General features: G+C 47.6%; 1 protein-coding gene across 3 annotated transcripts in view; it reads right to left on the bottom strand.

Moving 5' to 3' along the window:
• Window positions 1-292: 292 nt before the first annotated feature.
• The window catches only part of LOC121550335 (sarcoplasmic/endoplasmic reticulum calcium ATPase 1), a 47527-nt gene continuing 27261 nt past the window's right edge, over window positions 293-20558 (bottom strand). For all 3 annotated transcript variants that reach the window (XM_045223168.1, XM_045223167.1, XM_045223166.1), the window contains 17 exons: window positions 20134-20289; window positions 19578-19719; window positions 19108-19274; window positions 17550-17638; window positions 17370-17472; window positions 17066-17197; window positions 16728-16853; window positions 16329-16547; window positions 15632-15743; window positions 14892-15115; window positions 14479-14699; window positions 14004-14206; window positions 11611-11696; window positions 10654-10787; window positions 9815-9932; window positions 8973-9090; window positions 293-644 (listed from right to left, as the gene is read on the bottom strand). In XM_045223168.1, the coding sequence (XP_045079103.1) occupies window positions 607-644; window positions 8973-9090; window positions 9815-9932; window positions 10654-10787; window positions 11611-11696; window positions 14004-14206; window positions 14479-14699; window positions 14892-15115; window positions 15632-15743; window positions 16329-16547; window positions 16728-16853; window positions 17066-17197; window positions 17370-17472; window positions 17550-17638; window positions 19108-19274; window positions 19578-19719; window positions 20134-20289 (2388 nt within the window). In that variant the 3' untranslated portion in view covers window positions 293-606. The remainder of the gene's footprint in view (window positions 645-8972; window positions 9091-9814; window positions 9933-10653; window positions 10788-11610; window positions 11697-14003; window positions 14207-14478; window positions 14700-14891; window positions 15116-15631; window positions 15744-16328; window positions 16548-16727; window positions 16854-17065; window positions 17198-17369; window positions 17473-17549; window positions 17639-19107; window positions 19275-19577; window positions 19720-20133; window positions 20290-20558) is intronic.

The following is a 20558-nucleotide window of genomic DNA, read 5'->3' on the forward strand; positions in this document are numbered from 1 at the left end:
ATGCTCTGGCGCTCTCATTGTGCAATGGGCATCAGGAGTATGGAGGACGAACGCACACAGCATGTGGAGGCAAAGCGTGCAGAGGCATGCTCACAGGGCTACTCCTGCCCCCTCCAACCAAGCCTTCACATGCCCTGTCTGCAGCCGCAGCTGTAAATCCAGGATTGATCTCCACAACCACCAAAGGACTCTGCAGTAAAGGAGAAGATGCTTCTCATCAACCATAAGTAAGTGTGTGTGAGATACTGGGAATCAAACCAGAACCAATAACAGTTAACCAGCCACTCTCACATTCTCTTTAATACATAGTTTTATTTTTGAAGAATAGTCAGAATAATTTGAATATACTGTTCATGTTCATAACGCTTACCAATATATTAACTTAATTTTAATACATACACAGAAAGAAAAAAAAAGTATTTCTTTGTACGTTTTTTTTTTGTTGTGGTTTTTATAATTTTTTTTCTGGTGGCTTTTGTGTGTTTCATTCTTTGATCTTGTCAGATAGTTTTTCTCTCACTTCTAGTGACGGTCTCTCGTTTCTGGGAAGTGCTTCCACCGTTCCTCTTCTCATTCTTTTCTCTCCTTTATACTCCTCGTGATCTTTTAGTCCCACTTCTTGCTTACTAGGTTGTCATCAGCAACTGCATGGGAAAGAAAATGGCCGTCATTTTGAGGTTATTGGCAACCGGATGAGGTAGGACTAGACTCAAGTCCCAAATTGAGCACTAGCCCTTTGGAGGATCGGTATAAGTAATATGGGGAACATTCCAACCCAGCCTATAATTACCATATTTCTAATTATACAATCCTTTTAGATCTACATTAAGTACTATTTATTGATGTGGAGTTGGGCATGTCTATTATTCTGGTAATTTAGTTACATTTTAGTACTGCTCAATTGACGTTATCCAACACTTATATACTCAGCACCACATACTGGTGGTTCTGTGTTGCTCAGTTGGTAGAGCATGGCGCTTCCAACGCCATGATTGTGGGTTCAATTCCCAGGGGCCACCCATATGTATGTCACGGTTTCGGCCGAGGCTGCCTCTCTCCCTTGTTCGGGCAGGCTTCGGCGTTCATTGTCTCCGGAATACTAGCTGCCACCGTTGTATGTTTCATGTTCGTTTGCTTTTGTCTGATTGTTGTCACACCTGTTATCATTTAGTGTCCTATTTAGTTCTCGTTGTGTTTGTCAGGTGTTGTGTGTTATTGATTTTGGTCTGTCGTGTGTAGGGCTGATTTTCGCTATTTCGCTCGGTTGAGCTTTCCTCCACTGCGTTGGAGTATTTACGCACCTGTGTAGTGCGCTTTTGTTTTGTTCGCCTTCGTGCGTATTTCGCCCTCGGGCAAGTGTTCTCGTATTTCCTTGTTGGAGAGTTACTAAAGTCTGTTGGACTATACTTCGGTGTCCTGCGTTTGATTCCACCACTACACCCACCTACAGCACGCGTGACAGAATAACACACCCCAAATGGAATCAGCAGGAGCCGCAGCAGCCCAGACGACGCTGGAGGACCAGGTTCGGGAACAACGGGACCAGATCCTGCAGATGGGGACCGCACTGCAGGAGGTGATCACCACCATTCGAGGCTGGGGAACGCCTCCACCGCCACCCTCCCTGCCAGCACCATCGGCCAGTCCGCCCATTCCAGCACCGGAACCCCGAGGAGTCCGACTCTCGCTCCCGAGGGCCTACGATGGAACCGCGGCCGGGTGTCAGGGATTCCTTCTCCAGGTGGAGCTGTACCTGGCCACCGTGCACCCGGCGCCCTCGGGACATGAGAGCGTGTCCGCCCTGATCTCCTGCCTTTCCGGGAAGGCATTAGAATGGGCCAACGCGGAGTGGAGGAGGATCGCCGCGGACACCATCACGTACGACGAGTTCTCCCGCCGCTTCAGGGTGGTGTTTGACCATCCCCCGGAGGGGAAAGCGGCGGGGGAGCGTCTGGTCTTCCTCCGGCAGGGGAGGAGGAGTGCGCAAGAGTTCGCCCTCGAATTCCGTACTCTAGCGGCAGATGCAGGGTGGAATGATCGGGCTCTCGTCGATCACTACAGATGTAGTCTACGAGAGGACGTCCGTCGGGAGCTGGCTTGTAGGGACACCAGCCTCTCGTTCGATCAGTTGGTCGACATGTCCATCAGGCTGGATAACCTACTAGCTACCCGCGGACGTCCCGAGGGGGGTCCGTCCATTTCACCCTCCAGCGCCTCCGAGCCGTGTCCCATGGAGCTCGGGGGTGCTGGCGCTAGAGAGAGGAGGGGTCGGCTTACTAGGGGGTCCATCCCCTGCACCAACTGTGGTCGGGGAGGACACACCGCGGCTAGGTGCTGGGGATGGCCTCCTAGGGGAGAGGACGACAGGTCCCGCACTGGGGATTCCTTCCAGGTGAGTAGGCGCCCCACTCACCCAGAGCTCTCTGTTGCACATTTCTGTATACCTGTGAGTTTTCCACAGGTAGCACCTCATTCCCAGCATAAGGCGCTGGTAGATTCAGGCGCGGCTGGGAATTTTGTTGATAAGTTTTGTTTAGCCTTAGGGATTCCCCTTCTTCCTGTTGAAGTCCCTTTCCCCGTTCATGCCCTAGATAGCCGTCCGTTGGGTGCGGGCTTGATCAGGGAGGTCACTGCGCCACTTAGGATGTGTGCGCAGGGGGGTCATCAGGAGATGATTCAGCTATTTTTGATTGACTCTCCTGCGTATCCGGTGGTGCTGGGCATGCCCTGGTTGAGTACCCATAACCCATTTATTTCGTGGCAGGAGAGGGCTCTGATGGAGTGGTCTGCCCAGTGTGTGGGTCGATGTTTGGGCGTTTCCGTAGGGGCTACCTCGGTGGAGAGTCCAAACCAGGTGCCCGCACTGCACGTTCCCCCTGAGTATGGGGATTTGGCCATCGCGTTTAGTAAGTCGAGGGCGACGCGGTTGCCGCCCCATAGGCAGGGAGATTGTGCGATAGACCTCCAGGCAGGAGCTGCGCTCCCACGGAGCCATGTGTATCCTCTGTCTCAGGAGGAGAAGAAAGCTATGGAGACTTACATAGACGAATCTTTGAGACAAGGATACATATGGCCTTCCACTTCCCCTGCGTCCTCGAGTTTCTTTTTTGTGAAGAAGAAGGATGGAGGTTTACGCCCGTGCATCGATTACCGTGGTCTCAATCAGATCACGGTGAAGTATAGTTATCCACTCCCGCTGATTGCGACCATGACTGAGTCCTTGCATGGGGCGCGTTTCTTCACTAAATTAGATCTCAGGAGCGCGTACAACTTGGTGCGCATCAGGAGGGCGATGAATGGAAGACAGCCTTTAGTACCACCTCGGGCCATTACGAGTATCTTGTCATGCCATACGGGTTGATGAACGCTCCGTCAGTTTTCCAATCATTTGTGGATGAGATCTTCAGGGACATGCAGGGGCAGGGGGTCGTTGTGTACATAGATGACATTCTCGTGTACTCGCCTACCCGTGTCGAGCATGTGGCCCTGGTGCGCAGAGTGTTGCGGAGGCTGGTGGAGCACGACCTGTATGTTAAGGCAGAGAAGTGTCTGTTTTTCCAGGAGTCGGTCTCCTTTTTTGGGGGTATCAGTTGTCTGCGTCAGGGGTGAAGATGGAGGTAGACCGGGTGTCAGCCGTGCGTAATTGGCAAACACCAACCACTGTGAAGGAGGTGCAGCAGTTTTTGGGGTTTGCGAATTACTACCGGAGGTTTATCCGGGGGTTTTGGACAGGTGGCAGCTCCCATCACGTCTCTCTTGAAGGGGGTCCGGTGCGTCTGCAGTGGTCGGCCGAGGCGGACAGGGCGTTTGGGAGGCTGAAGGACCTGTTTACCTCGGCTCCAGTGCTGGCACATCCGGATCCCTCTTTACCATTTCAGGTAGAGGTGGATGCGTCTGAGGCCGGTATAGGAGCCGTGCTTTCACAACGGTCAGGCGCGCCACCTAAACTCCGCCCCTGTGCTTTTTATTCCAAGAAGCTCAGTCCGGCGGAGCGAAACTATGACGTAGGGGACAGGGAGCTGTTAGCCGTGGTACAGGCCCTAAAGGTGTGGAGGCACTGGCTTGAGGGGGCTCAACACCCTTTCCTCATTTTGACGGACCACCGTAACCTGGAGTACATCCGGGCAGCGAGGAGGCTAAACCCTCGGCAGGCTAGATGGAATATGTTTTTGACCCGGTTTACGTTTAAGATCACGTACATCCCTGGGTCCCAGAACGGTAAGGCAGATGCGCTGTCTCGGCGGTATGACACGGAGGAGAGGTCCGTGGAGCCCACTCCCATACTGCCGGAGTCGTGTCTGGTGGCACCGGTAGTGTGGGAGGTCGATGCTGAGCTCGAGCGGGCAGTACGCACCGACCCTAGTCCACCACAGTGCCCGGAGGGTCGGAAGTACGTTCCGCTCGAGGTTCGGGATCGATTGATCTATTGGGCTCACACGTCACCCTCCTCTGGACATCCGGGTATCGGCCGGACAGTGCACTGTCTTAGTGCCAAGTACTGGTGGCCCACGTTGGCAAGGGATGTGAGGGTTTATGTTTCCTCCTGCTCGGTGTGCGCCCAGTGTAAGGCGCCTAGACATCTGCCTAGGGGTAAGTTACTACCCCTGCCCGTGCCACAACGACCATGGTCCCACCTCTCGGTGGATTTCCTTACTGACCTTCCTCCTTCACAGGGGAATACCACTATACTGGTCGTTGTGGACCGGTTTTCTAAGGCCTGTCGTTTGCTCCCCATGCCGGGCCTTCCTACCGCCCTGCAAACTGCCGAGGCCCTATTCACCCATGTGTTCCAGGCACTACGGGGTACCCGAGGATATTGTGTCTGATCGAGGTCCCCAATTTACCTCCAGAGTCTGGAGGGCCTTTATGGAGCGGTTGGGGGTCTCGGTGAGCCTCACCTCGGGTTACCACCCGGAGAGTAATGGGCAGGTGGAACGTGTAAACCAGGATGTGGGTAGGTTTCTTAGAACATACTGCCAGGACCGGCCGGAGGAGTGGGCAAGGTACGTTCCCTGGGCCGAAATGGCCCAGAATTCCCTACGCCATTCCTCCACTAACCTAACCCCTTTCCAATGTGTGTTAGGTTACCAGCCGGTTCTGGCACCCTGGCAGCAGAGCCAGATCGAGGCTCCTGCGGTGGATGAGTGGGCGAGGCGCGCGGAGGAGACATGGAATGCTGCACACGTCCACCTGCAGCGGGCGCCGATAAGGCGAGCGCCGATCTCCACCGCAGTGAGGGACCGGTGTACGCACCTGGTGATCGAGTCTGGCTCTCTACCAGAAACCTGCCCCTCCGCCTGCCCTGTCGGAAACTGGGTCGGCGGTTTGTAGGGCCATTTAAAGTCCTGGGAAGGTTGAACAAGGTGTGTTATAAATTACAGCTACCTGTTGAATATAAAAGTATTAACCCCTCGTTCCATGTGTCCCTTCTCAGGCCGGTGGTAGCTGGCCCACTCCAAGAAAGTGAGATCAGGGAGACTCCTCCGCCCCCATTGGACATCGAGGGGGCACCGGCGTACTCCGTGAGGTCCATCTTGGATTCGAGACGTCGGATGGGGGGTCTCCAGTATCTAGTGGAGTGGGAGGGGTACGGTCCGGAGGAGCGGTGCTGGGTGCCGAGGAGAGACGTCTCTCCTGACGGAATTCCATCGTGGGCACCCGACGCACCCTGCTCCGCGTCCTCCGGGTCGTCCCCGAGGCCGGAGTCGGCGCACGTCTGGAGCCGCGCGTCAAGGGGGGGGTACTGTCACGGTTTCGGCCGAGGCTGCCTCTCTCCCTTGTTCGGGCAGGCTTCGGCGTTCGTTGTCTCCGGAATACTAGCTGCCACCGTTGTATGTTTCATGTCCGTTTGCTTTTGTCTGATTGTTGTCACACCTGTTATCATTTAGTGTCCTATTTAGTTCTCGTTGTGTTTGTCAGGTGTTGTGTGTTATTGATTTTGGTCTGTCGTGTGTAGGGCTGATTTTCGCTATTTCGCTCGGTTGAGCTTTCCTCCACTGCGTTGGAGTATTTACGCACCTGTGTAGTGCGCTTTTGTTTTGTTCGCCTTCGTGCGTATTTCGCCCTCGGGCAAGTGTTCTCGTATTTCCTTGTTGGAGAGTTACTAAAGTCTGTTGGACTATACTTCGGTGTCCTGCGTTTGATTCCACCACTACACCCACCTACAGCACGCGTGACAGTGTAAAATGTATGCACGCGTGACTAAGTTGTTTTTGATGAAAGCGTCTGCTAAATGATACCAATATTTTTCATAATATGTTCATAAAAAAACCTGACTTTTCCATACAATCATAGGCTACTGTGTGTTGACCGTAGTTACATGTTAATGTTGGAAAGTTGTAATATTAGCAAGTTAAAACCCAAGCTAGATCTTGCTAGTGGAAGAGTCTACACAGGCTACCTAAATACTACCTAAATGTGGCATTATAGCCATAAAATTAGACAAACCTTAAGCAATATGGGGATACATAGAAACCTGTAGGAAGACACTCACACATAGACTTCAGTGAATACATATGAGTGATATTATATGTATTATATATTATCAGTGTACATTAAGTGTTGACTCCATCTGGGCACAAAATCCAAAACCATTGATTCATAAACAAAGTGAAAACAGGATGGAGGGGGGAGTAGCCAAGGCAGTGGCAGGTATAGGAAAAATGGGGAAGAGGGGTTAGAAGAGATATGAAGGCACTTGATAGGAAGGTAAATCATATTAACCGATTTATCATTATTATTAAAGGTTTTGCAATTAAATAAATAATATTTAGAATGGATGACAGTCTTAGTAAGCCATTGAAGCAGGTATGAAAGGCTGTGGATTAATGTTCACGCTAAACTGTGCGCGGCCACGCACCACCTCCAGGACTACTGTGCAGAAGAAATGCCAGCCTGCGCAGAGATGCAAGAGATTAAACTTCACTGAGTTCGCACTATATAGATCATCGTTTTTCTCTGTGATCGAATCAACATTATATCAGCCACTTTTCAATGCAACAAACCAAATCTAAGATTGAGTCTGTGATTTTGTTGTAGGCAGAGCCACAGCTAGCCTAGGTAGCCGATAGTGGGCGCTAGATCTTTTCCTCCTTAATTACAGACTTTGTCGCTATATTTAGCAAGTTTTCAGACCCCTCTAGCGACACATTTTCAAAAAAGCGACTAGCGACAAATCGAGCGACTTTTTCTGGTGTTATTGGAGACTTTTGGAGACTCTGACGTGAAAGCACGTATCGTTCTTACTCTTCTCAACTAGCAGCGGGTGCTGCCGTGGGCCCGGGCCCCACCCCCGTCCCCGTCCCCGTCCCAAAGCACTCACAGGCGGCCCAGTCCTCGCGCAGCAGTCCCTCCCAGCTGCAGTCAGAGCAGGAGATGTTCACCCCTCCGCGTCCAGACTGCAAATGAATCGCGCATGCGGGAAGCCACCGCTGGCTGATGCCGCCCTGGCTTACATTCAGGGCGGGATGTAAATGTAGGATGTTTTTTACTCACTTTTTGTCTCTCCTACAGCGTCCATCACAATTACATGCACATGGCCAATTATGCAAATTAGGTGATGACGTCATTTAGCATCTTCTAGTGACTTTTAGGACAGCCAATAGCTACTTTCCTTACTGAGGAGTTGGCAACACTGCAGAACACATATTTTTCCAGTTTTATTCTGACCGCCCGCCATTAAAACTAGTTAAAAAGGAAAATTATGCCTTTGCAGCCTGAATGGAGGATGCTTTATGTACGAGCCGGCCCATGGGGTACACAAATGTATTACCGGCTGGGCACATCAATCCTAGACGATAGTACAGATGAAGCGCCCACTATCGGCTGCCTAGGCTAAGCCAAAACGCATTGGAGTATAATTATATTGACGGGTAGGTCCCTCAATCACCAGCGAGTGGATCCGCTTTTCAGATCATTTGTTGATATTCTATGCTAGTTAGCGAGTTATTAGCCCAGATATAGGTAAGTATTGGTGTTACAAAGGCTCAAGGCAGCAACCAGGTTTTCCCTCTACTCTGGCCATGCCCCTCTCTGGCTAATTACCACACCTGTTCCCACTGAACTAATTGACATTCCTGCACTATTTTAACTGCCGTTTTCCCCCTAGCTTTCAGTTGTCCTGGTGATTCAATCGGGTGGCCATCTTGCCTTTGTTCTTTCTTTGTTGTGCGTGACTGACCAAAAACCACAACACTTCCAAACAACCCAATGTGCTCTGTGTGTGCAGTAAAATGAAGTATTGGATTCCTGCTCCATCTCCTCATTCCTCTAATATCCTGACCGATGTGTTGCTGTAGCAACAGTCCTAAACTTAATTTACAGTCCACCCTAGCCCTAATGCCTTTTCTTAAATTGGTCAGCAATGGGGCGTTACTGCTTTCTACCAGAGCATAATGTAAAAACGTTTTAAAAGACTGCATTGAACACCCTATATGATATTGAGTGCATCTCAGTGCTTGAGGCGTCACTACAGACCCCCTGGTTCGATTCCAGGCTGTATCACAACCGGCCGTGATTGGGAGTCCCATAGGGCGGCGCACAATTGGCCCAGCGTCGTCCGGGTTTGGCGTCATTGTAAATAAGAATTTGTTCTTAACTGACTTGCCTAGTTAAATAAAGGTTAAATAAAAAATTTAATAAAATATAGGCTACTGTAGGCTATATCATAGAAATCCAAATAGGTGAAAATGTTATGAGATTGGTTTTGTTGGTAGGCCACTGATAGGCCTACATTATGCTCAAATAGCCACAATATCCTTTTGGCTACTGTCTAAAACTGTAAGGATACGCCAGAAGTTGCACAGAATTCTCACAACGTTCCAAGTTTCCGCTCACAATACCTGAAATTTGCTCAGTGCCCAAAATAATTAGAAGGAACATTGCTGTGGATATTACAGGATATTATTACAAGGAATATTCTAGATTTAATCGAAGTATTTCTGTGTGTATACTAATCGTGTGTGTGTCCATACCCTCCAGGTAGTTGCGGGCCACAAACTTGAGGACTTCGTCAATGAGGATGACAGGGAAGGATAGCTTGAGCACCACCATCCATTTCTCCACGTTCAAGTGGGTCAACTTGAAGATCATCTGCAGCGGAGAGGACAGGTACATTTCAGACACATATCACATACTACTACTTAGTTATCACATAATATTATTTAGTTATCGCATACTCTTACGGCTAGATTCAATCCGATCGCCCCTTTTCAGCTATGCACCTTTTTAAAAGCAATGTTTCCGCGTTTGCGTAGACCACTCACTGTAAACGCTGCATATGTTGGCTCAATCGGAAATGTCCTTTAAATGTCAATCGCACTATGACGCAGATCTTCTGCGGTCCAGATTGAATCTAGGCCTTACTCAGTTGTCAAATACTCTTAGTTCTCACATACTCTTACTTGGGGCTCTATTCAATCTGTATCACTGAAGCGTTATAGATTGTGCGATAGAAATGTTCAGGTAATTTCAGATTGAGCCGACATATGTAGCGTTTACCGTGAATGCAGTCTCCGCTAACGCGGTGACGTTGCCTTTAAATTTCAATCACACGCTTACGCTGAAATTCCGCGATACGGATCGAATAGAACCCTTAGTGTCAGGGAACTCAGTAAAGGGGACTGTATAACAATAATGTCTATAGCAAAAAAAAAATTGCTGGGAGAGAGAGTGAGAAGAAGACAGAAGGAGAGCAAGAAGGAGATCGAGAGAGTAAGACAAAAAAAGAGGCAGAGAGAGATGGATGTAGGATCCAAACAAATGGTTCTTGGAGCCGGACAGGACAAGTATGTGAGGTAAGGCAAGGCAGACTCACGGGCATGGGGTCGACGTAAATGATCACGAAGTGGAGTGACATGGAGAGGGACATGGCTCCAACCAGCCACAGGTTGCTCCAGGGGGGCATGCGCACCAGGGACTGGTTCTCAGACAAGCTGGGAGAGGAGGGGAGGGATGGGGAGATGGAGGGGTTACGTAATGCACGCTGGCTGAACACTGTGTGTGTGCGCACGCTGAGATGTTTGGATCCTTCTTAAAATGTAAATTTGATTTGTGAATCCAAAGAAAGTATTTAAAATGTGTGTTTATACACAGTTATCCACATAGGTGTATGCCAAGAGGTGTGCAGAAGCGTGTGGGGATCTGAGATTACATGGTGAGGGATGGAGGATCATGTTTGTTCTGCATGTTTAATCCAAAATTACTCTTTCAATTTCTTTGGGGTTATACTACACTTTCAATGTTATAGCTACTTCTGGGATTAGGCTTTCATATCATACTCTTGATACTCTATGTGTTTTAGAAACACACTGTTATAGAAGTGCTATAATTTATAAACATAAGTGTTTTATATAACTTCACTGTTCATGTTCTACCTCTAAATTGATATACTGTGTGTGTGTGTATCAAGAATTACAGTGCTAACAAACTACCAATGTTGCACATTTTGAGGACCCAGATTAAACCTACTCCTGTCCTGCTACAAAGCATGCCAAATGGATAATCTCCATTGAAAGTGCTTTTTTAGTCAAGGAGTAGGCTTAATCTGGGACTTAATCTGTTGAATCTTGCATTTCTAACATGAATCTTCAAACATTCCTTTATATTGAACCAGGCAGGAACCAAAGTTGCTTCTAGTTCAAGTTGCAGTCTGACCTGTTGAGGGCATTGCACATCTCAATGGTGACCAACACAGACAGGGCCATGGTCATGGGGGGAGCGGCCTCAAACACCTCACAGTGGATGCCGACAAAGTCCTCGTTTTCCTCGTGGCACTGCATGAAGTGGGACTGAGGAGAAAAATCAGAGAATTAGGATGGAACCATTTACTGGATTATCACAGAATCATTCACTGTACATTTTTGCTCAGTAAAAAGTGTAAATGTATATCCTAGGTAGCCCCTACCCCTAAGATTAAATATCCCCAAGATTGATGATAATAATGATGAAGATCTTTGACCATTTATGTATTTTAAACGAGGATCTCTTGATGATGATTATGGTTTTAGACCAATGATGCAACATATATGAATTTGGAGCTGCAGTGGCACTGTAGCACTTTTGTGCTTTGCATGCTTTATTTCATTATCTGGGATGGTGTTTCATGCTTGTTTTTATGTGGTGAAGCCAAAGACACATTTCTACATTGTGTGGACAAAGTTTTTCTAATTCTAAAAAGCAATAGTTGATTATGTGATACAGGTGTGTTGGTGCTGGGCTGGGACAAAAGCCTGCACACCCAGTAAAGGTGGAGACCACTCCCTGTTCTACAGAGTCTGGTTGCATCCCAAATGGCACCCTAGTTCCTATAGTGCAACACTTTTGACCAGAGCCCTATCGGCCCTATATAGGGAATAGGGTGCCTTTTGGGATGAAACCTCTGCTCTACTCACCAGACTGTACGTTTTTGCTCAATAACTAATTTAAATGTAAGTCCTATGTAGCCCCTACCCCCAGGATTGTATAGGATTATTATATATTTATTTTATATATATGCCTCTCCCATAGACACCAATGAGATAGCAGTCTGCTTAGTTCATTGACTTCCATTGAAATAAAAATTGGGGAGTGGGAGGTCTTGCTTCCTCTTCCGTATCTGATGCTACTACTTACCAGCTGGTAGAAAGTCACGCCAGGGCCGTCGTCACTGTAGAGGAACCACCAGGCGGCAGCAGCAACAGTGGCAGCACCGACGTAGCCTGGAACACACCACAGGAAGTCAGGTAACATTAATCTCAATTATAATTGGTCCGATTGATTTGATTTCCTTTACCTGTTGAAGTATCGAGATGAGGACATACTTTGTTGTTAGCTTGTGTGGAAATTCGCTTTGCATCACTTTTAATTTAATTAATATTTTTTATCTACTGTGTTCCTTTATCACGAGGATGTACAGAAACGGTATAACATTAATTTGATTATTGCTTTGGTTACAGTTTGTATCCCACCACCGTGCCAATAAAGCACTGTTCAATTTGAATGTGGTGTGGTAGAAGGGGGCAGGGTGTCTAGGCTGTATGCCAGAGGAGGCTCCTCAGAGGAGGAAGGGGTGTTTTTTGTTGTTGTGAAATATGAACGTTATCCTTTTTAGATAAAACGATACTAAATATATTCACGCCACCAAATAATTGATTAAAGGTCTACAGTAGTCTCAACAGCACTCTGTAGGGTAGCACCATGGTGTAGCTGGAGGACAGCTAGTTTCCGTCCTCCCAATCAAAAGATCAGCGAATGAATCTAGTACTGAAAGCATAAAATGTGGTGAGTAGTTGAGTCAGAGAAAGACAACAGTTGAACAGTTTTGAACAAATTAATTTCTTCAAAAATGATGGAGAAGCAAGAGAGAGAGAGAGAAAGCTAGCTATATAAATATTTTTTCTTCACTTTCACTTAGCTAGTGAATGCAGCTAACTAGTTTAGCCTACTTAAACACCTGGCTCAAACAGAGAGGGATGCTATGTTAGCTAGCTAGCTATGGCTATCCAACACTGGAACTTTTCTATGTCGAGGTAAACTTTTGGTTTTATAAATGTTATGCCATTGGGGCCTGCCGGTGTAACTGCTAAACTGCTTGCTGACTGTACTGCATGATTGTAGCGGGTTTACTAACGTGTTGGTTCTAGTAGCTATGTTGACTATGAAAGTGAACTGTGTTTGCGTGTGATCAGGGGCGTATTCATTCCGCCGATTCGGTTAAAACGTTTCTTAAAAGGAAGCAAACAGAACAAAACGGGGATAAACGTCCCTGAATTTGTCCAATAGAAACTCTTGTTTGTAACTGTTGGACTAATGATTACACCCTAGATCAGCTAGATGCAGGCAAGAGTGTGCAAGGCTGTATTGAATGTGTCACTGTCTGTCACCTTGATTACTGTAATCTTTCTCTCGACCTGTGCACCTACGTTGTAAACTTTCATTTATAGGCTAGGTTGTAGCAACCTAATGATGGGTATAGGGAGAGTATCATGTAGTAGCCTAAAACCTATCGACATCACATTGAGCTGGGTGAATGGAATATGAATGACAGTCATCCAATATGCTGTAATAGAAATAAGGCCATGCTCATTAAAAAAATAATCTTCCTCCCTCATCTTAAACGGCACTGACTGCCACTGCTGTACGCCCATTATTGGGCAAAGCAGCAGTCGGTGAGGGTTGAGGCTCTAAGCGTTTGACATTGGGTCAGGGTTGTAGTTAGATTGACGATTGAGCCAGGGATAGTTCAGGGTTGGAGAGTCGGACATAGCTTCATGAGATAAAATTAGGTCAGAGATGGATAGTGAGCATACTGTCTATGTTGAACCTGGAACATGGTCCTGTTCCAATATCCACGCTAGCATACTACATAAGCCCTGTTTATACCTACTGCTAACAGGTCCCATGTGGCTCAGTTGGCAGAGCCTGGCGCTTGCAACACCAAGTTTGTGGGTTTGATTCTCACGGGGGACAAGTATGAAAAACGGTGTGAAAATGTGTGCGCTCTACTGTAAGTTGCTCTGGATAAGAGCGTCTGCTAAATGACTAAAATGTTTAAATGTAAAAAATGTGTTCTTTGACCTGATCTTTGTTTGTTTACACTTGGAAGATCTGATTACAATCAGATCACAATGAGTCTTTTAATCGTCTACACCTGTCTAAAAATGTGGGCACAATTAGAATGTGGACAAAGGATGCATGTTAGCACCAGGTATAGACGGGGCTTTAGAAACAATATCCACCATAGCATACTACTTAAACAACATCCACACTAGCAAACTACTTAGAATGAGGCAATGTATTGGTCATGCATTCACAATGGTATTCTAGTGACCCCAACGGTTGTTGAATGAAAAAGAGAGGAGGAAAGCAGAATGGACAGTGCATTTGTAATTGTATTGTTTTGTTGTGTATTTTATTGTATTTGGTGTTTTTGATGTGTTCCTGACTTTACAAAATACATTTCCATGCAAATGGACAATAGAACTGTTGTGTCACATTATATGGTATGGCATCTTATGCTATCGTACCTCCGATGGCGAGGTATCTGAAGAACAGCCATCCAGAGATGAGGGGCTCCTTGGGGGAGCGGGGCAGCTTGCCCATGATGTCCAGGTCAGGGGGGTTGAAGCCCAGGGCGGTGGCAGGGAGACCATCAGTCACCAGGTTGACCCACAGCAGCTGGACAGGGATCAGAGCCTCCGGCAGACCCAGGGCAGCGGTCAGGAAGATACTGAGAGAGGTGGAGGGATGGATGAGGAGAGAGAGAGAAAAGGAGAAGAGTAAGTTGTGACTAGAACTGTGTGTGGCAGTCATATTGATGTTCTTGGCCACGGTGGTGTCTTGGTCACGCTCATACTTCTTCTTTATTGGCTGTCAAGTAGTTATGCTGCTACTACAGTGAAGTCTTCCAACAATTCCCTCTGGATTGGCGGTCAACCACGGTTATGTGTCAGTCGCGATGTGGTCACGATGTGTTCACTTCAACCCCCCTCGAACACTCACCAGACAACCTCCCCAACGTTGGAGGAGATGAGGTAACGGATGAACTGCTTCATGTTGTTGTAAATGGCTCTGCCCTCCTCGACAGCTGCCACGATGGAAGAGAAGTTGTCATCAGCCAGGACCATCTCAGAGGCAGACTTGGCAACGGCAGTGCCAGAGCCCATGGCGATGCCGATCTCGGCCTTCTTCAGGGCGGGGGCATCGTTCACTCCATCTCCGGTCTGGTGGAGGGGGAGGAAGAGAGAGAAAAGAGAAGAGAAGGTAGAGAAGGAGGATGACTGTTAGTGATGTGTTCTGTGTGATATGAATCGTATTTGGCAAATATTCAGTTTTTTGTAAATTGGATGGTTGTACAATAAAGCTTTTGAGTTTTGAATAGGAGTGTCTTCTCTGTTCCTGTTCCCTCCCCTCACCATGGCGGTGATCTCGTCGAAGCCTTGCAGGAACTCAACGATCTTGGACTTGTGAGAGGGCTCAACGCGGGCATAGCAGCAGGCCTTGCGGACTGCTTTTTTTTGCTCGTGGAGGGGCAGGTCGTCAAACTCACGGCCAGTGAAGGCTCTGCCAGTGGTGTCCTCATCCTCAGTGAAGATGCCAATACGACGGCAGATAGCCACGGCTGTTCCCTTGTTGTCACCTGGGAGGGAGGGAGGGAGAGAGAGGGAAGATAATGAGTTGTCGTAAGATATTGTTTCTCAATTTATTTCCGTCCTCTCTGAGACCACCAGAGTGAAATATAATACATTTTAGTCATTTAGCAGACGCTCTTATCCAGAGCGACTTACAGTTAGTGTGTGCATACATTTTTTTTTTTTCATACTGGCCCCCCGTGGGAATCGAACCCACAACCCTGGCGTTGCAAACGCCATGCTCTACCAACTGAGCTACACGGGACTAATGGAGGAAAGACAACCAACGGAGAAGAGGTAGATGGATGGAGTGATAAAGACATGGAGACAGAGAGAAAAGGTGAGTTAGGGTTGCAAAAATCGGGTAACTTTCCCACAATCCCCAGGTTTTCAAGAAATTCTGGTTGGAGGATTCCGGATTTCCTGTTTATTCCGTCTTTATTCAGGGAACTTCCAACCGGGTTTTCTGGAAAACCAGGGAATTTTTGGAAAAGCACCAGATTTTTGCAGTCCAGTATACTGACCAGTGATCATGATGACGCGGATGCCAGCAGCCCTGCACAGCTCGATAGCTCCAATGACCTCCTTACGAGGGGGGTCCAGCATACCCACGCAGCCCACGAAGGTCAGGTCAGTCTGAGGACCACAGACAGAGAGAGAGAGGGGAGACGTAGGGTAAGTGCTTTGGAAATGAAATGAGTTGTTGTTCAAATAACGCTTGAATGCAATGAATTTAGATAGAAATTCCAGTAGTAGTGTTTGTATTTACCTAGTAATTATGATTATTATTAAATGTTTTGTTGTTTTTACCCCATTTTCTCCCAATTGCTAGTTACGACCTTGTCTCATCGATGCAACTCCTCAATAGTCTCGGGAGAGGCGAAGGTCGAGACATGCGTCCTCCGAAACATGACCCGCTTACTTCTTAACACACTGCATGCTTAACCCGGAAGTTAGCTGCACAAATATGTCGGAGGAAACACCGTTCAACGCCACAAGGGGTCGCTAGAGCGCGATGAGCCAAGTAAAGCCCCCACCCAAACCCCCCCCCTAACCCGGACGGCGCTGGGCCAATTGTGCACCACCCTATGGGGCTCCCGGTCACGCCTCCAGTGCCTTAGACTGCTGAGCCACTCAGGAACCCCTTTAATTACCTAGCAATTAAAACAGTAGGTACTTAAATTCCTCTTCCCTGACGCCCCCCCCCCCCTCCTTTCTCACCTCGTAGTCGCCGAACTTGGTGGCGTCTTCGAGGTTCATCTCTTCCATGCGGAGGGGTGTGTCGCGGGTGGCCAGTGCCAGGCAACGCAGGGTGTCACGGCCGGTACCCCACTCCTTGATCACAGCCATGATCTTGTTCTTGACCGGCTCGGACAGGGGCACACGGGTGGTGCCAACGCGCACATATGCACACCTCTCAATAACACCCTCGGGAGCGCCCTAGGGAGAGGGGGACGGAGGGTGGGAGAGGGAGAGAGATAACGGTCAGGACTCAAGGAACATTTTGGAACTTTAGAAACGATCACTGCAAGATTGCTATAGAGATTTGTTGATATGACAACGTCACTGGGACGTTTACCCTGAGCGTTTCCATAGAGACGGGTGCCGGTGTTCTCTCACCTTGACGAACATCTTGTTGCCGACGGCAGCCTTAGAAGACTTGGCTGGGGAGCAGAACACTGACATGGACTTCCTGTCTCTGGAGAACTCCAGGGTGAACTCCTTCTTCATCAGCTGCTTGATCACCTGGGAGAGAGACGGAGAGGACAGGGGTTAGAGAGGGACGGAGGGGGGGGGGAGAAATGGGGCTGGAGAGGGGTGGGAGGAATGAGAGGGATGGGATGGGGAATAGGAGTAGGGGGAGTGGAGGGCCAGAAGGAAAAGACGGGGGTGAGAGAGGGTGGACTGGAGAGGAAAGGTGAGAGGGGGGAAAGGGGGAGGGAGGGAGGAAGACTTACAGAGCAACAGGCGTTGGCTCTGTCGGGCTTGGACAGGCCGCGCACTTCAGTGTTGAACACGTTCATCTTCTCAACCAGGCAGCACAAAGCGGTCTCAGTGGCCTCGCCCACCTTCTCATAGATGCCCTTAGACTGCAGGAGAGAGAGAGGGGAAAGACACTATCAGATCTGGGCTAGACTAATGCACATATCAGCTACAGAAAATAACAGCTACACATATACAGATACTGAGTGCTGACACAGTACTGCACACCCACGCACGCACGCAAACTCACTCGCACACACATAGAAAGCTTCTCCTTACATCGTTGTAGTCCAGAGAGGAGTCGTTGCACAGAGCACAGATGGTGGACAGCTCCACCAAGCCATCATACTGGCCACACTTCACTAACGCACCATTCTTAGTACTGAGAGAGAGATGGAGAAGACAGTAAGTCAGGTAGGTGTGTGTGTGTGTGTGTGTGTGTGTCCAGACTATACTCACACTTCTCCCTCGGGGGTGTACTTGGAACCGGAGATGTCGAAGGAACCCAGAGAAACGCTGTCTCCGTCCACTTTGTCAATGATGAACATCTGGAATCACATTACAAAGACACAACACACACTGCTTAACTATGCACTTTAAAAAAGCTAACTGAACCAATTTCTTAATCAGCGTTATTTTGTGAGTTGGGTGGACTTTAGAAGGACAATAAATTGATCTAATATATGTGTGTAATTTTTGGAGTAAAATGACAAATTCATGTTTGCCTTTGGAAGGCAACACTGTATGTTGGGTCTGCTACAGTATATGCCCAAATGTTGAGCATACTCACAATCCTATTGCAGTTGGCTGCATTATCCTATTTCCCAGCATGCTTTATTGCAGTTTGAGTTTTTCAATACCTGTGTTTTTGCTTTCATAAAGTATTCATACTGCTTGACTTATTCCACATTTTGTCGTTACAAAATGAATTCAAAATGGATTAAATGGAATTATTTTGTCACCCATCTCCACACAATACCCCATAATGACAAAGTGAAAACATGTTTTTAGACATTTTTGTTTTAAACAGGCTATGTCTAAATACACTTACAGATACCACTGAATTTGAAGGTAAGCCTTGAAATACATCTACAGATACACCTCCAATTGACTCAAATGATGTCAATTAGCCGATCAGAAGCTTCTAAAGCCATGACATAATTTTCTGGAATTTTCCAAGCTGTTTAAAGACACAGTCAACTTAGTGTATGTAAACTTCTGACCCACTGGAATTGTGATACAGTGGATTATAAAATAATCTGTAAACAATTGTTGGAAAAATTACTTGTGTCATGCACAAAGTAGATGTCTTAACCGACTTGCCAAAACTATAGTTTGTTAACAAGAATCTTGTGGAGTGGTTGAAAAACGAGTTTTAATGACTCCAACCTAAGTGTATGTAAACTTCCGACTTCAACTGTACATATTAGAACCATTTTAGAGATCACATTCACAAATCTCGCATTCACACCTTAACGCCAGCCGAAAATAGAGCCCTATGGGGTATTGTGTATAGGCCAGTGACACAAAGGCCTCTATTTTCGGCTGGCATTAAGGCGGCACTAGTGTCAAACGCATGTCAGTTTGCAATTTCGTTATCTAAAAACTGGCGCACTGGCATTTTCCATCTCTAACGCCAGGTTCGGTAATTTACCTGTTTTATATCAGCAAGCTTGCGCTCAGATGGGAGGGGTGGAAATATTTTAGGCGTGTCCTTAACATGATCCAAAGTGCTAATTTCAGGCAGAGCCGGTAGCGATATTTAAGACCAACCAAAAGCTGGTTCTAGCAGTAACTCAGTTGGTTATGGCATGAATTTTGACAGCGGAAACGCAGCCTATCCAGCCGTAACGCACACTGCCCATATGTGCATGGAACAAGAGTAGCCTAATGTGCTTTTGGTGCCTGTATACTTTGTATTTAGAAACATAAAAAAACAAAAGTTTTTTCCCATTTCGTTTTATTTGGTTAAAAACCAAGACGTGTGTGTGTTTGTACGGCGTGTGTGTGTACCCACCTTGGTGACACACATCTGGTTGGTGGTGAGGGTGCCGGTCTTGTCGGAGCAGATGACGGAGGTGCAGCCTAGGGTCTCCACAGAGGGCAGGGAGCGGACGATGGCGTTCTTCTTGGCCATGCGGCGGGTACCCAGAGCTAGGCAAGTGGTGATCACAGCGGGCAGACCTGGGAGGGAGCGAGAGGGGGGAGAAGGGGTAGAGAAAGAGAGAGAGGGGGAGAAGGGGGAGAGACGGTAGAGAAAGAGAGATAGGGGGAAAGAGTGTTATTAGTTATACAGTGAACCATGTTCTTGTGATGAGAAACCTTGCTTGAGACCTGAAGACTTGCATTAGTTTTGCTACATAAGCTTTAGCTCAGCAGGTTAACACAATCTAGAGGGTGATTGGTTGATTTACTTTTGTCCACTTTACTTTGACCCATCTAGACTTTTTAGATTAGATTAGTGCTAGTCCAGTATCAGGTGCTTACCCTCCGGAATGGCAGCCACAGCCAGGGCCACAGCGATCTTGAAGTAGTAGACCGCCCCGCGGATCCAGGAGCCTCCATGGACGGGGTCGTTGAAGTGGCCGATGTTGATCATCCACACGGCAACGCAGATCAGGGAGATGACCTGTTATGGAATAGACAACAAAAGGTTGTCAGATAAAGCCTGATTTAAAAAGATATATAATACAATTGTCATCATTACACTATTGGTTTCCTTACATTGTCTATGGACAAGGTATGACTTGGTTGTATTTCCCTGGCACTGTTTCCAAATGCTTATGTTTGACCATTTGTGGCACAAATTCCATTGTAATTTTGTAATTTGGGTGAAATATCTCTTTAAGTTGCATCAAATCAAAACGGGCAAAAATTGGCTACTTGACCATTTTAAGGCAGCAGGGAAACTAATCTTGTCAAGTTGCAACAACTAAAATAGTGTAGTAGTAGTAGTGTAGTAGTAGAAGTAGAGGAGTAGTAGTGTTGTAGTAGTAGTGTAGTAGCAGTGTAGTAGCAGTGTAGTAGTAGCTGTCTGTCTCACCTTGGAGAGCTGCTCTCCGAACTCGTCCAGTTTGGCCTGCAGGGGGGTCTTCTCCTGCTCTGTCGCAGCCATCTGGTCACGGATCTTCCCGATCTCTGTAGAGACACCGGTCGCCACGGCTACGCCGATAGCCTTGCCTGAAGCGATGTTGGTGCCCTTGAGGTACGGACAGAGGGAGGGAGAGAGAGGGGAAGGGGGAGCGAGGGAAAGGGAGGGAGAGAGGGGAAAAGGAGATACAGAAAGAGAGAGGGGAGAAGGAGATCGTGGAAAGAGGGAGAGAGAGAGCGGTCAATGAATGGCTGTAAGGGTGGAGGAGATGGAGAGTACAAGAGGCTCATATAGAGAAGGGCAGGAGTGTGGAAATCGACAGATAGATTTATGGAGAGATTCCAAGATGGAGGAATAGAAAGATAGATGGATAAATA

Source organism: Coregonus clupeaformis, chromosome 10 (genome assembly GCF_020615455.1).
Source record: "Coregonus clupeaformis isolate EN_2021a chromosome 10, ASM2061545v1, whole genome shotgun sequence".
Taxonomy (NCBI): Eukaryota; Metazoa; Chordata; class Actinopteri; order Salmoniformes; family Salmonidae; genus Coregonus; species Coregonus clupeaformis.